This window comes from Egretta garzetta, unplaced genomic scaffold, assembly GCF_000687185.1.
Source record: "Egretta garzetta isolate BGI_Z169 unplaced genomic scaffold, ASM68718v1 scaffold35, whole genome shotgun sequence".
In the NCBI taxonomy this organism is placed as follows: Eukaryota; Metazoa; Chordata; class Aves; order Pelecaniformes; family Ardeidae; genus Egretta; species Egretta garzetta.
The window spans coordinates 1,345,872-1,359,763 of NW_009259730.1; the positions used below are offsets into that span (position 1 = coordinate 1,345,872).

At 35.0% G+C, this 13,892-nt stretch overlaps 2 protein-coding genes across 2 annotated transcripts in view; one reads left to right on the forward strand and one right to left on the reverse strand.

Moving 5' to 3' along the window:
• Positions 1 to 2,243, reverse strand: part of CCDC178 (coiled-coil domain containing 178) — a 115,044-nt gene extending 112,801 nt beyond the window's left edge. The window contains exons 1-2 of the mRNA XM_035894957.1: positions 2,186 to 2,243; positions 149 to 276 (exon numbers count right to left, since the gene is read on the reverse strand). Coding sequence (XP_035750850.1) covers positions 149 to 276; positions 2,186 to 2,243 — 186 coding nt within the window. The remainder of the gene's footprint in view (positions 1 to 148; positions 277 to 2,185) is intronic.
• Positions 2,244 to 4,071: 1,828 nt separating this feature from the next.
• ASXL3 (ASXL transcriptional regulator 3) overlaps positions 4,072 to 13,892 on the forward strand; it is a 159,512-nt gene continuing 149,691 nt past the window's right edge. The window contains exon 1 of the mRNA XM_035894956.1: positions 4,072 to 4,095. Coding sequence (XP_035750849.1) covers positions 4,072 to 4,095 — 24 coding nt within the window. The remainder of the gene's footprint in view (positions 4,096 to 13,892) is intronic.

Sequence of the window (13,892 nt, forward strand, 5' to 3'; positions counted from 1 at the left end):
ATTGAACCTGCTGGGTGCTATTTCAGAGAGTACATTAGACATGAAGTTAAGTTTTTATAAAAATAAACGTAGTAATCCTATCCTATTTAAGAATATTTTTGTTCCTATAAAGCTAAAAAGCCTTGGCCATTTTCTACCATAAATATACCTGTTGAAAGCATTTCTCCATCTTTAATTCTAACTCTTGAATATGATGAATAGCTTTGTTAATACAGGGTAATGGAGTATTTACAAAAGCACAGCTACGTTGCCTTGTGGTGATCCACTTGTTCAGATCTGGAGAAAGAAAGAGAACACGGAAGGTTGCTAAACTTCATGTGTGGGCACGTGTGAGGTTTTCTCATACCTGATTTTATTTGTTTAATTTGGAACTTGGTAAGCTTTGGTCTTGAAATTAATTAAGAGAATGTAACAGCTACATCTATTACTATGCACACCTTGTATACAAAATGTTATTCCTTTTTGAATACAGTCACAAATACAAGGAGAGAGGTTAAAAGATGTTTAAAGAATATGAAAGAATAATTTGAAGGAGATGGCATACGATAAAGGGAGCAAGGGTCAAAATACAATTTGCTATAACTAATTTTACATAATTAATCCCAAATGAAATGAGTTTGATGATTTTACACTAGCCCTCAGCAAGGATATTGTCCAAATAGTAAAATAATATCAAAACCCAAAAATGCAAAGGTGGCAGCTACTATAGAAATGCCCAGAGCAAAACAGAAAAGGTCACAGGACCTTAGAAGCAAGCTTAGACTACTCTTACGTATATAATACTTAGTTCCAGCAAATGTTTGCTTCAACCTTATGAAGGGATGAAGTTCCAGAACAGTAGTTCCCATGCTGGGAATTTAAAGCTACATGACATAAATTAACTGTTTTATGAGAACACGAGGATTTCACAATTACGTTTTCTTTAAAGTCTGTTAGCCTTATAACCACATAAATAAATGATACTGTGGCACACTATCGAATGTTAACTATTCAATTAATACATGGAATGGGAATCTGACTGCAGAGGTCACTAATGAAAGGTGTCAGGAACCAGAACAAGACACTGAAACTTAGCAGTAGAGCTATTAAAAAGTCTAAGAAGCTGTCCTACAAACATGAAACATTAACCTAATTATGCTCAGGGGGATACAATGCTTTAATGTGCCTTGGAGATGAACCAAAAATAACAACAGTAATAGGGATTAAACTGTAAAATAGAACCAGATAACCTTCATATACAGTCTGTGGATTTGGTTTTTTGTTTTTTTTTTTTTTTTAAAGAGTAATCTCCTGGTGTCTTAATTAAAATGTCAACCTAAAACATTAAAAGTCTGTAGGCTACATAAGGCTCTTTTAAATTTATTTTATCATGAACAGCCTTACTGGAATGGAAAAGACAGTTTACAAGATTTTGTTTAAAAAGACAGCCCACTAAAACGGATAGCAAAACCTATTTCATAGTGTCTTGCCCTGCCTATTCCCAGAGCCAGAAACCTTCACAGTATGCCTACATAGCACAATCGTAACACAGCATATATAGACTTTGTATCTTTCTTGTACTCTGAAGCACAACACAGAGAGACCAACACTACTTTAATTTCCCCTAGTTGCTTCTACTGTTATTATTCTTACATTTTACTAAATTAACTTTGTTGTAAAAATTATGTTTCTTTTCTTTATATCACTAATGCAACTGACAATGCCACCATTTAAAAAAAAAAATCTGAAAATTTTGAACAGCTTTAATAAAAAAAGTTTACTCTCTTACTGCTTTGGCCTTCCTTGGTAAATGCAAACGTTTATACATGCAAGTCTTCTAATCCCTTTGTAAAAGCAAGCTAGAAATACAACTCAGTGAGAAAGTGGTATTATTTATCATTTCCTTAAAATCTAAAAAATAAATTTAAATTACAAGTGAAATACAGCTAATTTTGTTTTCAAATAGAAAACTGAACTATCATTAGAGGATGGAGTGCCACCAATAAGTCAATGACTGACACTCAAAGTCTACAAATGCATCATTTGTATGAAGGTTTTTCAAGCAGTGTGACAGAAGAACAAAGAAAGACGACTAGTGTTATGTAATGTTACAGATAAAAAATATAAAATAATTTCTTATATCTTAAATTTAAGCCCTTCATTAAACTATTTGAAAACTGTATAATGGAAGACGCATCTGACATACCTTGGGATGGCTCATTACTGTCTTTAGAAGAGCAGGAAAATGACTGTGTTTCAAACATTATTGCTCGTAGTACTTTTCAGCCTAATGATTAGGAAAAAAATAACACATATATGTATGTACATACACCCATTTTAAAAAATCTCATTTTCATCAGCAAGAAAATAAATTCCATCAGCGATATATCTACAGTATTTTTAAAGGTTAGCAAATCCATTTTCACTTTTCCTACTAAGAGAAAAACAGCAATTAAACAGATGGCAGTACAAATCACACAGTGGATCCTATTTAAGTAATGAAATTACAGTTAAAACTCAAATGAAAAACAAGACTACCGAATTTCAACCTATGCGGCTTGGCTTTTTAAATTATACAGGTTATTTTGGAGCCTATCATGACAGTGGTAACCAACACTAACTAGAAAAATGTGAAAAACAAAGTGGATAACTTATGAGATTAATTTTAATTAAACTAACTATGGAAGGGAGGTCCATAAACCTGTAGTCTGAAACATTGTTGTCTCAATGGGCAGAAGACACATATAAGAGGAAAACAATCCATTTGCATATAAACTTGCAACTCAGATTTACTGCAATAAACAAACCCAACATTATTTATTTATAATTTAAATAATTCAGAAAAACAATACTGGCTGAATATTAGGTAGTTAAGCCTCAGGACATCAAGCTGAGGTAATTTACCAAAATATTTTATTACCCTTAAAATTCATACATTTGACAAATTACTGCATTGCCATACAGAGATCCAAGTGGACACCTCCTCACCATCCCCCAAACTTGTGCAATTGGCATATTATAATTCCACAGTAAATTGTGCCTTCCAACTACTATCAACCAACAAAAACAAATTAGTAAAAAAGAAAATAAACCCAACACCTATATTACAGTCTTTATCAACATAAAATACTGGAAACAAATATTGCATGGAATGCTAAAATCTATGCTCTATATTCTTGTAAGTAGTACTATTAAAAAATAGAGGTACATTTATTCCAAATCCTCTGAAATGGAAAATACTTGCCTAAGAGTCCAACTAGATGAACGGACAGAAAAAACAAAGAGCAAGAGCAAAATATGCTCTTCACAATCTCCACACCTCAGATCATTGATCCACGAAACTCAAACTCAAATCTGTTCCAAAGAGATGTTAGAAGAATGTAAGTGTTCCAAGCTGGCCAAAAGAAATGCTGAATCCACAGATGATCTTCTACATGAATTTCCATGCGCTGCAATGCAGACAGAGTTATTGCTCTGTTACCATAACAAGCCAGTTGACTTGGAAACTGCACAATACCAAGAAAACATTTCAAACTAAAGCTATGGAAAAGATTTTTTTAAATTAAAAAAAGTTCATAGTACACATAGCAAAGTTTCAAGTCACCACATTTTCAACTTTGCAACTCTCCTTAGGAAATGTAAGGAAAATGTATTATATGAGCCATTCTTGCATGCCATTTGCATGTTAATACCTATTTCTCCCCAAGTTTGGTGGCTTTTTCAATTTCCTGAAACACTTATTGCCAATGGCAGGACTCTGTGTTGTTCAAAGAAATATGCCGATTTGGCAAGCTGGAATTTTTAACTATATCTCTGACAGGATGTCAGCTTCTTGGACTCTGCAAAGTGATATTCTACTCTCCTACAGGCTCATCCTGACAGTCAGACCAGATGGACCATATTAGCTCCAACAAGGACTATAAAAGAATCTGAAACTCTTCGTAAGTCAAAGAAAATAAGTATTGACAGACAGAATAGCTCTAGAGAAAGGAGGAAAGAGGAGAAAAAAGCTTAAGAAACAGTTTCAATTTGTTGTTGCTTATATAACCAGTAATATACCCAGAACAAGGTATGAACAGACTATTATCTGATATGCGGGCATGTGTTAAGAAAAAGGTGAGACCGTTACTTGCTGATAAGGAATCATATACACAACACAAGGCACATTCCATTGTACATAACCCACTGAAAAAAAAATATATTGGCCAAATCCAAAGCTGATGACAAAAGTATCATTTCAATCTGAGGCTTAGGAAAAAAATTAGTCAGCACGTATCTCATTTAGTATCTGTCGAAAATCTTAGCCTCAATATATACAAATATTAGACTGTTCACAGCTGTGGCTATCAAAATACAAATAAAAAAACTTCTGTTATATTGTCCTATCCAGAAAAAATAAGCCAAATCCAGTGAGTTAGCAATCACAATTCTATAATATATACCTCTGACCCTCAGGAAGAGTTATTCTGCACAAACAGAATTTACAGAATTCAAACTAACTTTCTCACTATGACAAAGATAACCACTATGTTACTACAGCACACCTTTTAAAAGTCATTGTATGCTACTCCATAAAGGAGGAAAAAAAAAAAAACCACTGTGAATTTTTCATCAGGTACATACATATATATATTTATAAAAATACATATATACATTGTATATATATAACTAGAGCTAAAATAAACACACAGAACACTTTAATTACTTTCTTGGTACTTTACCATAACAGAAATAATGTCAGCTGCTAAAAATAAATTTCTAACACCAACATCTCTAATAGAACAATGAGGAACTAACATAATTTTTGTTAAAAGCAAAATCCTCAATAAATTTTTTTCAATGAAAGAGATCAAAATCCAGATTTTAGAATTTCTATCCATGTAACATAAGCTAGTACTACTATTTCTCATCATAAATGCCGCTCCCCAGGCAGAGTCTTGGGATATTCATAAATATGCTTCATAAAAACCTTATTCTATAAGAACTTTTTTCTTAGCAACTCTTATACTTCACCAAAACCCTATTTCCTTATTAAGTAAACTAAGTGTAAATTGAGATTATCTACCTCATAAGCACAACAGATACGACGAAATCACAGAAGAATTTCATTTAAAATGTTCTCATTGATTCCTGCTTCACTGTGACTATACCATTTGCGCTGGAATTTTTCCTCCTTCCCCAAAATGCAGTCAGCATAAATAAAAATTATAAACTAATCCATAGTTAAAAGCAGTTAACATTCCATGAACAGTCTTCATTCTATTCTATCACTTTCTGACCTCCAAGTGTTAACTTCCTGCAAGTACAGCATTTTACCATTTGGTTTTTGGGGTGCTAGAATTTCTTGCACAATTTCTGCCTGTCCTCAAGTGATGCAGTGAATCCTTTTAACCACTGAAATGAAGCCCAAGTTTACTTCATAATACACAGGAAGGGATTAACCTCCCTGAAACTATTCCCTCAAACTACAGTTAGTGCAGATGCTTCAAAATAGTACACAGCATTGTTTAAATAGCAGTTTGCAGCATGAAAATGTGTTATAGTGACAGTCAGGTCTCTACACTTGAAAACGAGTCTTCATGCAGAATTTTATAGACTGGCTAATATAAACTACCAAGTCTAATAAAAAGATTAGAATTATTATTAAAAGCAACAAAAGACTGAAAAAAATCCTTAGGTTCTTTGTTGTATTTTATTCCTTTCACAGAAACAACATCCCAAGAACGAGTCCATTATACCAGCCACTTCAAGCTTTAAGAAGGGAATTAAGATCAAATAACGTACTCTCACAAATTTCAGTGGTATCCAAAACTAAAAATATTATAGCTGAAGTCTTACTACTATTATATAAATACCTGAAATAGTTTTGTATCAAAATCAATTTGATTTTTTTCCAGTATTCCACTATTCTTGTGGTTCATTCCAGCTACATAGTCTGCAACTCAAATAAACTTAATCCCTATTCTTTTTCCACAGACCTTAGCGTAAGTATGATCTCTAAGCAAACAAAACAAACAAACCCACAGACAATTAAATAGGATGAAAAACAAGGACACTGGAAATCTGTAATAGGGAAGGAAATTAAATCCAGGTATTCTGTGCCATAGTCACAAATTATACACTTTGTCTTTATATTTTCTTGAGTTCCACCTTTCTGAAACTAATCAGAAAAGAGGAATTATATTTCTACCAAGTAGTATTGAGAAAGTGAAAACCTTAAGAGCTGCTCGCATTCTGTGACATGGGTTCACATAACTATCTCTGACTAAAGGTGCTAACTAATCCACTATTTCAGTGTCTCTCCTCACACACTCCAAGGCCAGAAACAGGAGAATTACTATTCTCTTCCTTATTCCTGGGAGGTCAAAGAGACCTGACAGCAGTAGGAACAATCTCCCTGCTCAAGCAAAAAACTAATTCAATTCAATTGTTAGAACTGAGCACCTGAAATTCTATTACGACAAAAATCATCCAAATATGTTTTCAAGATGATTACTACCGATGTTCATGCTACTAAGCATGTTAGTTATTTGATCTGTCCCCTTACCCATAATTAAAATATCATGTACTAGAGCAATATTTTTGCAAAGATTATTAAATCTTAAACCTACCATCTTCCATTCTGTTGTATATGTCTAAATGAAATACAGTGAATATTGGTTACCATAGTAACCACAGAACTGAAGAAATTTAGTTTTAGCATAATTGCTGCATATGTTCATAGAAATCACATCTCTTATTCTAAGCATTAGAAATGAAGACACTTTTGAACTCCATTTTTTAAAAATAGAGTGATGAAGAAACAAAAAATTAGATCAAGTATTTATAGATGTAACACAACATATTCTTGTTTAATTCACTCGTTCACTTTTCTTTTATAATTAGAGTGTATTTAAACCATTTAGTTAAATACTGTTTAAGTTATTTTTTTACTTATTGATAATTAAGCCAGTTCAGGGTTTGTCATTAAATTCAAAATACTATTTTAGAATAATAAATACATTATTAGTCAAACATCCAGAAATGGCTAAAGAAACTCCAGCAAAAATAAACACCCCCAACAGCCTCTGACAAACTTATTTTGTTTTTTCACTTGCAATGAGCTTTACATTCAATATGGATGAATTTGTTTCTTTAGTTTCAAGAAATAGTAGAAAAGGAAAAAACGCTCTAGGCATGCTGACAGTCTTACAACAGCATAATTTTTGCAGTAGGATTGAAAAACACGCATTCAGCAAGAACAAATTAACTCAATTCAACCAGTCTGTGAATTAGCTATGAACTCCTCTCCACTTCTTTATCAGCTCCCAGAATAATCCTTAAATGTCTCAAAAAACCTCAACCCCACAACCTCACAGGTCTGGTGAACAGTAGACAGTTGGGTTTCTATCTTTTTATTTGAACACTAGAATTCTTTCATCCTTTCCCTTCTCTAGCTTTGTTTGCTCAATCATTCAGTTCTGATTTGGCTGTTTCAGAGCTACCTTATACTTATCAAGTTAATTACCATCAGTACCTTTCATTTTAATGTTCAAAAATACAAACAAGCAGAATTTCAGAAAGAGTTTGATAATATGGAACAGATAAACAGACAAATCATAGTTAAAAACAACACAGAGAGATCACCTGTACTTGAAAGCTTTAAGTCTTGGAAACTTAAAAGTCTTTTCTTAAGCTGTCATTTGCATTGCACAAAAACCTGTAATCAGCCAATACATTGCAACAAAGAAATGCAAAGTAAAAGTCCAAGAATTTGTTTAGCACACAGTATCACACTCCTAGCCTGAAGTACCAACAATACCATTTTTGGTTTACCTTATCTCTTCAGACCTTCCTGGCATGAATGGGTCATGGTCTTAATGAACTTGTGGATCTGATCCACGCAAATTTTGAAGGATATATAACAGGTTCTCCAAAAATTAAGATAAAACAGGAATAATGGATGAATGAAAGATCATATTATTATTTTAAATCAACACATTTATTAAGTGATGGTCTCACTGATCTTGCAAAGAACAGAGGAAAAAATGCTAAAAACATTCTGCAGACAAAAAAACCACCCCGGCATTGCCATGACACTAGAATCAGTAAAGTCTGGTTTTCCATGGATTTTTGTGCAATATTCCCTCACAGAAGCCCAGCTCCCCTCAGTGTCACTGAGCCTGACCACCACAGCTTCTTTTGGTACTCCTTTCTGGAACTCCTCTCTTTCAGATAAGGAAATAATTTGGGTCTTTCTTCCAGTTACTTAGCTGCCAATTTTCATGAAACTTGGAAGAACGTAACATCTTTGAGACTCCTACCCATCTGTCAAATCTGGTAGGAACAGACAAAAGCTACTGGAGGACAGGCACTGGCAGATCATATACAGCAACAGCGTACACTTTTTCTTAGATATATCAAAAAAAAAAACCCACTTTAATTTGAGGCTACCTAAAGTGACTGCCTTCACTTATTTCATAATCTTTCCATCAAACTATATATTGTAGGGATCTCAAATTTCACTATTTTAGAAGTAACACAGATAAAGGAGAAAAAGATGACATCTTGCATATGCTAAAAAAAAAAGAACAACAGAGAAAAAAGAGAAAAACAAGTGAAAGAACAAAGCATGAGGGTGCTGGCAATGGTAAAGAAAAGCAGGTGGGGTAGGGCATTCAAGAAATGAAAGGTACTTGCAAGACAAAGCTGGAAAACATAGTACACCGTAGGGATAGGGAGTAAAAAAGATACAAAGATGACAAAGTAAATGAGAGCTAAAGGGGGGAAAAAAAGACTTACAAAGCCTCGCTGCCAAAACTGGAATGGGACAACATAAGTGAAAATGATAGAGGATCTGTAAAAGGAAAAAAAAAAAAAAAAAGACTATTTAATTAAGCACTTAGAAAGTTCCATGATAGAACAGAAGGGGTCCAACTAGGTAGAAACTTTATTTTCTCTTTAGTAATGGCAGAAGCATAGTAGAATGTGAAAACAGATTCCACTTGCAAAATAATGCCTCCACGGATTGAAAGATTCAAGGCAGTTGCAACTAAATCTAAACCATCTCTGACAGATGCTTGTCAAATCTGTTTTAAATCTTTTAGTGACAGTTTCTACCAGATGTCTAAGCAAACAAGCCAAACTTAACCATGTTTGCCATTAGTTAGCCATCCTAATGTATAATATAATCTCCTTGTCATATCTATATGGACACAGAAAATAAGATTGCCTTCATCTTGTAAACAATTTAAACATTTAAGAACTGCTATCCCTTTCCTTCTTTACACTAAACAGACCAAATTCTTTACACACACCCCACCCAGAGATACACTTTCCAACCGTTTTTCCCCTTTCTTCCTCCAAATTCTCCCAGTTAGTACAGGTCTTTCCAGGCATATATCCTAAAAGGGCCCAGCCTTCCAGCTGATGCCTCACCAGTACTAAGAAGAACGGAAGTATTATGCAATGCTTTTGGTTTCATATCCTGATACAACCCTTGCTACTATCACAACAGCATGATACTGGTTTCCATGTTTAGCACTTCAACCTACAAGTCTTTTGCTATCTGACCAAGTATTTTTTTTTCTCCTCTGTACACATTATTTCTGCTTGCGGATAGTACTTCGTACTTGTTCTTACTGATTTACATCCTATTCTCTGACTCGTCAAGATCATTTCAAATTCTAAATGATCCTGTCCTCCAGAGTGTTTCAGTTCCTCCCAGCAAGACACTGTATCCAAACTGAGAAAGAATCATGTAGTAAGCCCTTGCCGCCAGTAATATTCAGAGAGTACCTCCATTGTTCTACAGTGCCATGAATAACGCATGGTTTCTGCCTAACATGATACTATGCTCTTGAAAAGAGAAAAAATGGAGACATAAACAGTTTAAAATGCTGAGCCATCTCTATTTGATTTCCCATTTTAAGCTGTATTTTATTATTTTATGTTTCAGAGGGACTTGAAGTTAAATAGTAATTTTAGCCATTATGTATATTATATAAATAGTTCAGTTGCAAAGATTAGAGAAACAAAATTAGTTGAAAATTTGGCAGGATCATACATCCTATTTAAATTAAAAAGGAGAACACAACACACTACTAAATAATGTGAAATTGCATCTGTGTGTTTTCTAGTTTGAAGAGAAGATCTTGCCAAATTCCAAATCGAGTGCTGAGTAACTATAAACACATTCATGTTGAGTTGGACTAAGATGTATTTTGTGGCACTGCGCAGATCTTAGGAGCTAATTAATTCTTGATGCTATATATGTCTTGTTTAAAAAGAAAATTAATAGAAAAAGATTTTTAAATTGTACAGTCTCAGACTGCTTTTTTCTAAAGATTCAGCTTTAAGGGAAAGACTAATCTATACAAGTCAATATAGCTACATTAAGAGTACATTCCCGTACCTGTTCTGCAATATGACCTTAGAAGATGACAGCTCTCAGACCAAGCTCTTCATGACAGGAAAATAAAAAAAAGAACAACAATAACAAAAAGACTAAAAAGGTAACAGTAACTACATTATCAACAATATCCCCAAGCTGACTGGAGCTGCTGCTTGCTCAGGCTAATTCTTTCTCACCATCTACCTTCCAAAGTGAGACATCTTAAACCATAAAACTTTTTATCTAGGAAATGTGACTATTACCTTTACTCAGTGTTTGTGCTCCGTGAATCAGTAATTCAGCTTACATTTTCAAACAAAGCTAAAAACACACAGTAAAATTAATACATAAATCATTTTAAAAAAACTTTATGTGAGATTTTATTACATATTTGAGCAAAAAGAATGCAGGAAAGGTTTTGGTTTGGGTTTTTTTGGTAGATTTACCCTGTCTCTAAATTTCTGCCTCACCACAGCATTGTTCTCAATACATAATAGTTCACATCATGTACACAGTTCAAAGGTCATATAAACACCCTTTTTTTTTGCTAGAGAGAGAGTTTAATTTCTTATCCGTATGCACAGACTGGCATAATCCTTAGTGCCTTTACTCTCCTTAATGACGAGCAGCTATGCCAGACACAAAGCGCTTTTAGATGCACGCGCAAAGCCCTTTTAGATGTCTAATACTAGGAGAATTACTGTAATGCATTCTCTACCTCATCACAGTTCATGGCACAAGTGTGGTGTATAGACAAGTCCTTTGAAGTTAAACAGGAAGAACCTAAATGATCCAGATTTTCTCAGTATTCACTGTTAAGTTGTTTCTCGTTTACACTGTGAAGGCAACTGAGATAGAAAACCAGAAAAGTTCTGTAAATTATTTAATGTCGAACTTTGAGATACAGAATTCAAAATCAATTAAAATCATTTTGCCTACATACTATGTAAACTCAATGGTTTCATGCTGCAGTTATTACAAAGATCATAACAGCATACAAAATCAGGAACCCTACGGAAAGCTGGAATAGATAAGCAGACTTCTCTGTATTAGCAGATTTTATCACTTTACAAATAATGAACATTTTTAACCATTTGATTTCTATTCCTACTCCAAACTTTCTTTTAACATCAAGTGTAATGCTTCAGCAGCCATCTTGTAAATATCACAGAAAATAATTTTACTGTCATTCAGGTCGGTTTCACTAGAACTTCTACAGGATCTTAAAACATGATAGCGAATACTTTGGGCCACTATTACAGTATTAACTTTTTAAGTAAGTGCAGATAGCAATCTTCCAAATGGTAATTTCATGCAAAACTGCATCAAGTACTGGAAAAGGAATAGGAAATTTCTGTCTTACGGTGTTGTGGTTTAACCCAGCAGGCAGATGAACACCAGACAGCCGCTCGCTCACTCAGTGGGATGGGGGAGAGAATTGGGAAAAAAGTAAAACCCATGGGTTGAGATAAAGACAGCTTAATAAAACAGCAGAGGAAAAGAATAACAAAAACAGTAATTATAATAATAGTGATAAGAGAATATACAGACTATACAGAACAAGTGATGCTCAATGCAATTGCTCACTACCTGTCAACCGATGCCCAGCCTGTCCTGAGCAGTGATCGGTGCCCCTGGCAACTCCCCCTGAGCATGCCATCATATGGTCTGGAATAGCCCCTTGGCCAGTTGGGGTCAGCTGCCCTGGCTGTGCCCCCTCCCAGCTTCTTGTGCACCTGGCAGAGCAGGGGAAGCTGAAAAGTCCTTGACTGGTGTAAGCCCTGCTTAGCAACAACTAAGCCATCAGTATGTTATCAACATTCTTCTAGTATTGAATCCAAAACACAGCACTATGCCAGCTACCAGGAAGAAAATTAACCCTATCCCAGCCGAAATCAGGGCACATGTCCAAATTGAAAAAAAAACCTTCTAATATGACCCTTCAAAAGAGGACACTTCCTTTCATTCTGTCTTCATATTAGCAGTTTCAGACCTACCTGTCCTACTATGCAAGGTATCAAACCTGAAACAATAATTTAGAGTGCAGTTACTACTACCATGTCCTCTTTTTATTTACTCCATCTGAAAACTCTTTACAAAAAGGCTTATGAAAGGCTACCTATAAAGCAGACCATTGTATCTACATCGTAATACCAGATCCTAAAAGTCAGATGTTTTACGAGCATAAAACTCTAATCTTACATTGGCTGTATGCTCTGAAAAGATGAGAGTATTTACAAAAATTTAGAGCCCCTCAGTAGGGAAGAAGGCTTAAGAGACACATGTATCCATTTTGTACATTCTTTAACAGTGGCACTATCTCACTAGAGATAGACATGCTGCAAACCCAAGAGGAATAATCTTAAAGGACTTCCTAAAGGACTTCACCAAAACCTTAGTAAATCTTTGAATTCCCAAAAGCATATTGAAAAAGGATCTCACTCTGTTAGCAAATATATTCAATTTTCCAGTCAGGGCAATTTGAAAGAACACGATCAGTCCCAAAATAACCACATACTGGATTTTCATTTGGGATCACGACCAACCCCTCACCTTCCAATATACATCTCAGCATGATCAATACAGAAAAACAAGAAGTGATTGCTGCTTGGGGTATATTCTGCTGAAGGAAAACAGTCAAGCCTACAGTGCTTTATAATTTTTTTTTTACATATTTCCTCAATATATTCACCTTGGATCCCGTGACCAGACTGTGACCAAAACTTTACAACCCTATGGGCTGTTAGAACAAGTCCACTAAACCTTCTCTGTCATGAATTCCCCCATTCCTCATTAGTTATTTTCCCAAAGAAATAACAAGATGGACAGCAATTAGAGGTCACTCATCATCACTGTAGTAACAGCCACCTCTTCCTCCATAAGGTTTTCAAAATGCCTTCTTCAACATCTATTCTACTTTGGCATGGTGTTATTATGGAGTGAAACTAAGAGATGTCATTCCTTAAAAAACAACCCAGGAGCTTTTGGAAGGTAATAAAATTTGGAATAACCTCAATACCAAGTCCTTCCATGTTTTCTAGCCATATGCATTTTACTTCTTAAAGAAAGAAAAAAATAAGAGACAGAATAATTACTATACCCTCTGCAGGGGGGGAAAAAAAATCTTCGTCTCCTCTTCAGTAGCGACTCATCACATTCTTGAGCCTGTGCAAAATGTTTGTTATGCATCTGAAACTTGGAAAAGGCAGGCTTAAAACTCTTTTAAGTTACGTATCAGAAAGTTTATTGTAGTCTTTGAATCGGTTAAGAACTCAGCAATAAGAGGGCAGAGCCTATTCAGGCTCTCTCAGAGATGCTTTAACTGCTGCATCAAGCACTGCAAGAAGAAAAGGGGATTCATTCTGGAAGCCCCAAGAAGCCATTCTAACCGAACCTCTTCCCGGAGCACAGGTGCCCGAATGCTTTTGCAGCGGGGGATGTACCCTCCACTTCAGGCTTCGGTCAGACACCTCCAAAGGGGCAACCTCCTGAAGACAAAGCCCATTTCTTCGGCCCATTCTGCCACCACGACGCAGCGAAA